Genomic DNA, 8,291 nt, shown 5'->3' with positions numbered 1-8,291 from the left:
TTCTTATTTCTTACTTTTTGAATAAAAATAATTTTTGTGTCACTACCCCTCTAATGCACAACATGGGTCTAAAATGACCCGTATTCATTTCCTGTGTTACTTCAATCATGCCTGAGTGATTCTTTGCTGAATCTTTAAAATATATGCACTTTATCATTCCAGGTATTCATTACATATCTTGTTTTTGATTTCCACAAATCATTGTGTTTATTTTTCCTTTCTTCACTTTATATAAAAAAACACAGTTTTTGTATTTCTACATCAATTTTACACAAATGACCCATATAGAAACCTTTGATTATTTGCTTTTTTTTTTTGCAAGTAAGAACATATTTACTGCAGAAAACTATGCACCTGCCCCACATTTCACAACTCAACATAGCTGCTTTTGTATAATTGATGCATTTAGTCTTATTTAATAATTTATTACCACAGAAACAAATTCTATATAGGCCTACAGGTGCATCTCAATAAATTAGAATGTCGTGGAAAAGTTCATTTATTTCAGTAATTCAACTCAAATTGTGAAACTAGTGTATTAAATAAATTCAATGCACACAGACTGAAGTAGTTTAAGTCTTTGGTTCTTTTAATTGTGATGATTTTGGCTCACATTTAACAAAAACCCACCAATTCACTATCTCTACAAATTAGAATACTAGTTTAGAATAGATTCTCTATGGGGTTCAGGTCTGGTGAGTTTGCTGGCCAGTCAAGCACACCAACACCTTTAATACACGAGTTTCACAATTGTAGTTGAATTACTGAAATAAATTAACTTTTCCATGACATTCTAATTTATTGAGATGCACCTGTACTGTGGAAGATAACTGGACATAATATTTGAATGTTAGGCTAAGGTTACCTTGACCTTGAAATCTATTACTAGTGAGACAGAGAAACATGACTAATACGATTAACTAGCTTGTTGTTGACATTCTATTTTAGCTAACTAATGTTAGCTAGGTCAACAAAATAAAAGTCAAAATAATATTTTATATACAAGCATATATCATTGCGGTGAGGCAGAAACCTCGTATATCCACATTTCATAATTTTTCTTTTTTTTTGGTCAAAAATCAGTGCTATTGATCACCCTTTATGTCTGTCAGTGATTCTGAAAAGTAATGGTTTTGGACATACAAGTTTTCTGTCTGACAGTGACAATATATAATCAGTATATACATGATCAACTGCTTGTTGTGCACTCTTTATCTAGAGTGTTAGTATGGCTGAGATATTCTAGATTAATGGCTGACATTTCCTGATGAAGTCCTGATCCAGAGTCTGAAATATCTGATGCTGATGATCTAGACTATGTGCCACAGGGTCAATCTGGAGTTGTGGGTGTAAATCCAGCTCTCCTAGATGAAGAAGACTCTGTGATGACATTGAAGACTTGTCTGACGAGTCCTCTAAAGAGGAAACTCCGTAAATATTCCAGTCCAATATATTGAGTAAAAATGTTTTTCACCAACTCATGTAAGCGGAGAACACGGAGGTGGCCTATGGTGCTGTATTGTAATGCATTGTAATGTGCTGGATGTAATGTGACCACATTAAATAAATAAATATATATATATATACAGTGGGGGAAAAAAGTATTTAGTCAGCCTCCAATTGTGCAAGTTCTCCCACTTAAAAAGATGAGAGAGGCCTGTAATTTTCATCATAGGTATACCTCAACTATGAGAGACAAAATGAGAAAAAAAACTCTCATAGTTGAGGTATACCTATGATGAAAATTACAGGCCTCTCTCATCTTTTTAAGTGGGAGAACTTGCACAATTGGTGGCTGACTAAATACTTTTTTTGCCCCACTGTATATATATATATATATATATATATTAATTTGTGGTCATTGTAAAAAGATATTTTGAATATTCATGGATCATGGAATTTATAGATCAGGGAATATTAAATGCTGAAATAAACTGATTTCAAAAGATAAATCAAAACAAAAAATGCCCAGCAAAGCATGAAATAACACAGGAAATGAATACGGGTCATTTTAGACCCATGTTGTACATTAGAAGGGGTTTTCATAGCTTGTGCATCAAAGGGTTAAAAATAAATTGTCCAAAAGGGGGTTTTAACAGCAATGCAATAGAAGAACCTTTTTGGCTTTCAGTAAATGGTTCTTAAAATATCTATTTTATTTCTTAATAATGTGAAGAACATTTTGTTTTGCTATATAAATAAACATTTGTGAAATAGAAAGGTTCTATGGATGTAAAAGGGTCTTCATAGAACCATCAATGCCAACTGACCCGTCACCGGGAGATTGATTGACAGGTGATCTGACCAATCATAACGCTGAATCTGCCATTTTGTCCAACAAACAAACCAGACAGGACAGTAGATATACGTTGGTGGACTTGAACTTGAAAAATGGTGTGTATTGACGTCTTTCCGAGGTTGCAACAAGATGGCATGAGAGCGCCATGGCTTGTCGGACGTAGCAACAGTATCTAAGGGGGTTGGGTCTTTGCGAAGGGTCAATTAAGAATCTTTATTTTTAGGAGTGTACTGAAAATTAATATTCTGTACAGTGTGATCACGGTCAGTCAGAATATGTTTAATACTTAATATACAGTATACATTTACACATTTTGGACTAGAGAGATTTGACTGTGGGCGGATCTACCTAGCACAATGAGCAAGTTCTGCACAGAATCAATTATTGATGAAATGTCAAACTCGCTGCGACAGCGGCAACAGTCAGGCACCAGAGTTAATAGACTAAAATGTTATTCTAGTAACTCTAATGTCATTTTTTATGTATATAAATGGCCCACACTCTGGCAGTATGATCTCTATATAGAATATATGATTTCTTTGAAACAATTTATTCAACTAAAAATGGATAGAAAAGGATGTTGGTGGAATGAAATAGCAGGTAAATTGTAGTGCAGTTTCATGTTCATCTTCATGTTAAAGCATCTGTATTTCATATATCTGCTGCTTGCTTAAATATTTTTTATGTTCCACCACAAGATATGAAAGCTGACAGACTGGTTCTTTATTGACTGTTCACCTGACTGCAGTCTTCTGCTCTTGTCTACACAAGTCTATCAAAATCATCTGACTGATCGAATGTCCTGACGTTTGCAGTGTTGAGTTCAGTTAGAACAAAACCATTCAGATTTTCAGACAGAGACAGCATTTGGTGCGTTAGGGGCTGGTTAGAACACAGTGTGAGTCTGCATAAAGAGAAGGCATAATTTGTAACTCATTATGGAAATAACACTCAAAAAAGAAACACTTTTTAATTTTTTTTTTTTGAGAAAGTGGTTATTATTTAGTATGATATTCTGTTACATACTCAGGGAACAGTGTGTATAACCATTTTCACTTTCTTTTTTAGTCACAGATAAAAATAAACTTAAAAGATGTTACAAATTTAAACTGCTTATAAGACAATAAACACAATGTCAAGGAGAAAAAAAGGCAGGGCTATGGAGTCTTACATTACCTAAAAAAATAAAACAATGTCCTGAGACAGTTGCAGTTGTTCTCACCCATTTAACTTTGATCTTGTTCCAAGCGCCAATTATAATGTGAGGGAATAAGAGAGAACTGGAGGAGACTTCGGAGAGAATGGAGATTGAATCACTTGTCAAGAACGGTTACCGCACATGCAAAAAGTCTATTTTGGCAATGATATGCAAAGAAATCATAAATTAAAAGATCGCTCCAGGTCTATATTTAACAAGTTAAAGTGCACCATCATACAATCTGAACCGAGAATATTGAACAAATGTGAATAAATGAGACAGCAGAGGACCCAAATTGGCACTTGTAACTTCATATTTTCTTGCCTGCTTCTGGTCTCTGCCTAACATCCAATTAAAATATTGGATCTGACTTAAAATGTTACACAGTCAGTCACCTGCAGACTCTAACCTGCATTAGGATATACTCTCTATCAAATACACAACACATATATATTAGCCTATAGTAATACACAAGTTTAACACCAATATCACAGATGGAGAGGAAGATCACTGGTATAAAACAATGTTTTCTTAGGAAAGAGGGGGGAAAAAATCTATAAATTACACAATTTTGAAGAAGATTTCATAAACATTTGATGTTAGCGTTGTAAAAATGATGACATCCCTAAGCCCTACATCTCTTCAGAGTCTGAATGGTTGCTAGTTTCAGTCTTGTGTATGTGATACATCACTTTACTTTCATATTGAAGATCTTGGTGTGATTTAAACGAAAATCAATTTTCATAATCATTGGATGGAATCGCAGTATAGTAACTTTTTACCTCATGAAAGTTTGGCACATTTATCCTAAAGAGAATATATTTCTACCCAAAAAAGATGACAAATTCTCTGGTGCCAGTGCCTCTGCCAGTCACATAATATATGTAGCTGAAGTCTGACTGGGAAATAACAATGCATGTCGGAGGTGTCTGCACTGACAGTGTGTGGATGCTGTAATTACCATTAACATGAGTTTAAAATAACCGATAGTGAGAGCCATGAGAACCGAGCGCAGCTTCTGTTGTGTGGTGTTGGAAACCATTCAAAGGGCAGTTTTAATTAGAAAAGCAAATCAATGGATTGCGATTCACTGCATCTCGACCTTTCCTCTCTCTCCTGAGAGAGTGTATGACAAACACAGTGTGAGGAGAAAGCCTGACTAACAGTGGTTTGTTTAACAGTACTGTGTCTGTACTCTGTACGCTTGCATTGGGTGCTCAAACTTAACATATTCCCCTCATTTACAAATGCAGACGATTTCAGCGTGGCATGTACCAGTATGTGAGTCAGTATGACTCCAGTCACCCATAAGAGACTGTTTTACATACTGTTGCCTGCGGTGTTATGGACAGAGAGGGGGGGAGCATTACAGAAAATGACTACTCATGCCACAATCAAGAGTGAGGGGATGTGGAGGAAAGATTTCACTAATGGTTTTCACATGAAGATAGCCACCATGTTGTGAACATTGCCTCACTGTCGCTGTCTACGGCTGTACGTCCTCATATCCAACCCTCAATAGAATCGGGTTAATGTTCACATATAAAAGGCTTCAGGCGAAATCTGGCAAACTGTGAATAAATACGTATTTTGCAAATTGTGAAAGATACACTTCGAAACTAAATCTGATAAATTCTCTTTGTAATGTTTTGGACAGTTTTCAGTGCTGAGATGGAGAGGTAAATGTGGCAGGTCAGTAAGAGAAAACTCTTAAAGATGACCAGTGGATCTTGAAAAAACTCTAAGCAACAGTTCACTAAAATACTCTTCTACGAGAGGGCTAAAAGCACAGTGACTTACAAAGAAATCACGAAGAAAACCTGTGACATGTTTGAAAACTGGCATCTCTTTGATTTGCATTTGCTTCACATATCTGCAGATTCACTTAATAAAACCTTTGCCTCTGCAAGAGAAACGTCTACGAATCTTTGAAGTGTTTACCATAGATAAAGAGCAATATCTTTCAACCACCTCAGGTACCTTGTGGCACTGGCAGCTCTTACACAGCACAAATGTGTACACACGAAAGCACTAAGGCTAATATCAGCAGCTTGTTCATGTCGCTACATATATAGGATCTGTAATATATAAAGTGAGGCGGTGATCAGAGATTAAATGGCTGATGGTGGGAATTACAGACTGGCAATATTATTTTTTTCTGTCAAAAGAAGTAAAGGGGGCAGGCAGAATCATTCAAGTCAAGGTTTTGTTCAATCAAAACTGCAAATAAAGTCCCTTTGCTGATATGCATACAGAATCACGCAGTCCTTTATGGCGTTTTTTGGCCTTTTGTCAACAAGAGCGTGTTTGTGCGTTGAAAAATCCAATAGCGAGAGATCAAACCGCAGCCAATCATTGATTGTTTGCAGATAGCGAGGTGGACGTGAGCCAGATCAGGGGCGTTAGCTTGGTGAGATATAAACAGAACCGGCGTAATCATGAAAATAACAAACAAACAAACACTGCTAAATGGAAATAAGCCCAATGCACAAAGAGTATGAAGTATATAAGGCTTCAGAGAGAAGTGAGGGTCAAGTGATCCTGTGATGAAGCGTCTGGAGCTGTGACGCAGATCTTGAGGTTTGTTCTGCGTTCTGTATGCATGTACGTGTGGATGTGGATGTATGCGAATGCCGAAGGGCTCTTTCTCCATTCCTCTTCAGCCCTCCTCAGTGTTGTCCCCACTCTTGGGTCTTTGGCACTTGGCAAACGTCCTTAGCCGGCAAGCGATCATCGGACCATAGGGTTTGCATTGTGGCGTGAACGGGATCTTTCCAAACCAGTGCGACGGTTGTCTGTTCAAAAAGAAAGCATGGGAGAAGACCAGTTAGATGTGTTCACAACCGCAGCAGACAAATATGAAACATGGGAGAAACAGGAGTACAGTTAATAGTTTGAAAGAAGACGAGGAACAACATTAGACACAACAAAGGCAACTGATTAAAAAGAGATAAGATAAGATGGTCTGGAGTCAGCTGCTTCTTGTCTGGTGTCATAGTAACACCATTGAGCTCCTGCTCCATTCTCGTACTCGAGAGATCCTCCACCTATAACAACACAGCCTGGAAAAGAGGCACTTAATGGGACGCACCCATACACAAGTACAAAACAGTGCGTACACAGCTGCACGTACTTATCTAAACACCCATGGGAGATTCGTGTAGCATTTAAAGAGATAGTTCACCCAAAAATGGAAATTCTGTCATGTTGTTCCAATTCAGTGGCATCCAGTGTTGTTCAGACTTCAAGTTTCTTTGCAATTCCTTTTGTGTTCCACAGATATAAAGAAAGAATGGAATAAAATGAAGGTGAGTAAATGACAGAATTGTCATTTTTGGGTGAACTATCCCCATTTAAACTATGAGATTCTATGTTTAAAGAGGATTCTTTTTTTAAAAACTAAGCCAGTAGGAATATAATGGAGGCAAGTACTAAATGTGCTAGCTGAACTTGGCAACTGAGGCCAACCCATTATGGGATCACACAAAAGGCCCTTTCCACTCCAAACATGGTGTAGTGAGGGGCTAGGTGGGGGCCATGTGGCAGGTGGAGCGGACAACCTTCCTCTTTCCCCTGCAGATTCGAGAGCCAACTCCATGCTTAAGCCGCCACACCTTTCCTACCTACCCTGGCAGGTCTACCCGTGCAACTGCCATTACTCAGTGCCAGGTGCCCATGCCACCATGGGCTGGGCATAGTTTAACGGAACAGGCCCCATTCATCATGTCAGGTAATGAGTTAGGAGCAAGTGGGCACCACAGTAAAGGTGGACTCATACTTCAAACGAAATTGAAGCCCAGCTCGTTTGCCAATGTCAGTAGCGGGGGCCAATGAGGAAACAAGCTAGAAATCTTTTTTTTTTTAAAAGGCTGGTTTATGGCTTTGTCTAGGCAAAGACATTTTTGTAACAAGACAAAAGTTTGTTGTTGTTTTTTTTTGTTATTACCACCGTTACAGTGCAGTCGAAAGCTCAATGTTGGTTGATTATAAGAGCAAGTGCTCTGTGCACTTCCCCTTTTTGAGTTTGCCTAGAGCCTTTTAATTCAAGCTTCAGTAGACGTATAAATCTGTCCTAACAAGGATACTCACCACAGGGGAGGGACAATGCTAATAACAAGAGGGTAATACAAAGAGATGGAAGAGATGTGGTTAGGTAGAGAGATGAACAGATAAATGAAAAACAGAGCACAAATGGAGAGAGAAAATGTGTAGTTCTCTGCAGGACAACTTCCTCTGGCATTGGTAAAAGTTGAGGATGCTGAACTTTGAACTCTGCATGGAAATCACAATATGAGTTGAAATGACGGCTGAGTCTTTCATCCACTTCCACTTCAAAAAGCCAAGCGCCTGAAGGCCTCCAGTCTCTTTCTCTCTGAACTGAATGGGCACTGCACATTGACAGCAGTGATACAAACAAAGAAATTTCTAGAACTTGTCAGAGTATAGGCTGTTATTTCAGATTTTATTTACAATTTCTACAAATGGGGGCTTTTTAGGAGCATGGTGGCATACTGATAAATGTACATTATAGGTTGAATGCAAAGTATAAGCTACTTTGGATAAAAGTGTCTGCCACTACATATGCCACTAATATAACAACTATACTACTACTACTACCAAAATGTTAAAAGGGGAAGTAAAAATCTAAACTAATGGCCTGTGTCTATACAGAGAAAATCCTTATTGCTGAGCCATCATTCAAAAATATTGCTTGGGAAATATAGTTCATCATGTCATGACTACACGCTCAGTGTGACACCATGTAGGATGAAGAAGGGTGGGGGGTGGGGGGGG

General features: G+C 38.0%; 1 protein-coding gene across 1 annotated transcript in view; it reads right to left on the bottom strand.

Moving 5' to 3' along the window:
* Positions 1-2,622: 2,622 nt before the first annotated feature.
* Positions 2,623-8,291, bottom strand: part of diaph2 (diaphanous-related formin 2) — a 329,306-nt gene continuing 323,637 nt past the window's right edge. The window contains exon 24 of the mRNA XM_016282860.1: positions 2,623-6,292. Within this exon, the coding sequence (XP_016138346.1) occupies positions 6,157-6,292 (136 nt within the window). The 3' untranslated portion in view covers positions 2,623-6,156. The remainder of the gene's footprint in view (positions 6,293-8,291) is intronic.

The sequence above is a fragment of the Sinocyclocheilus grahami genome, unplaced genomic scaffold (genome assembly GCF_001515645.1).
Source record: "Sinocyclocheilus grahami isolate Dianchi unplaced genomic scaffold, SAMN03320097.WGS_v1.1 scaffold167.1, whole genome shotgun sequence".
NCBI lineage: Eukaryota > Metazoa > Chordata > Actinopteri > Cypriniformes > Cyprinidae > Sinocyclocheilus > Sinocyclocheilus grahami.
The sequence above is the reverse complement of the archived record's forward strand: the minus strand, read 5'-3'. Positions and strand labels throughout refer to the sequence as shown.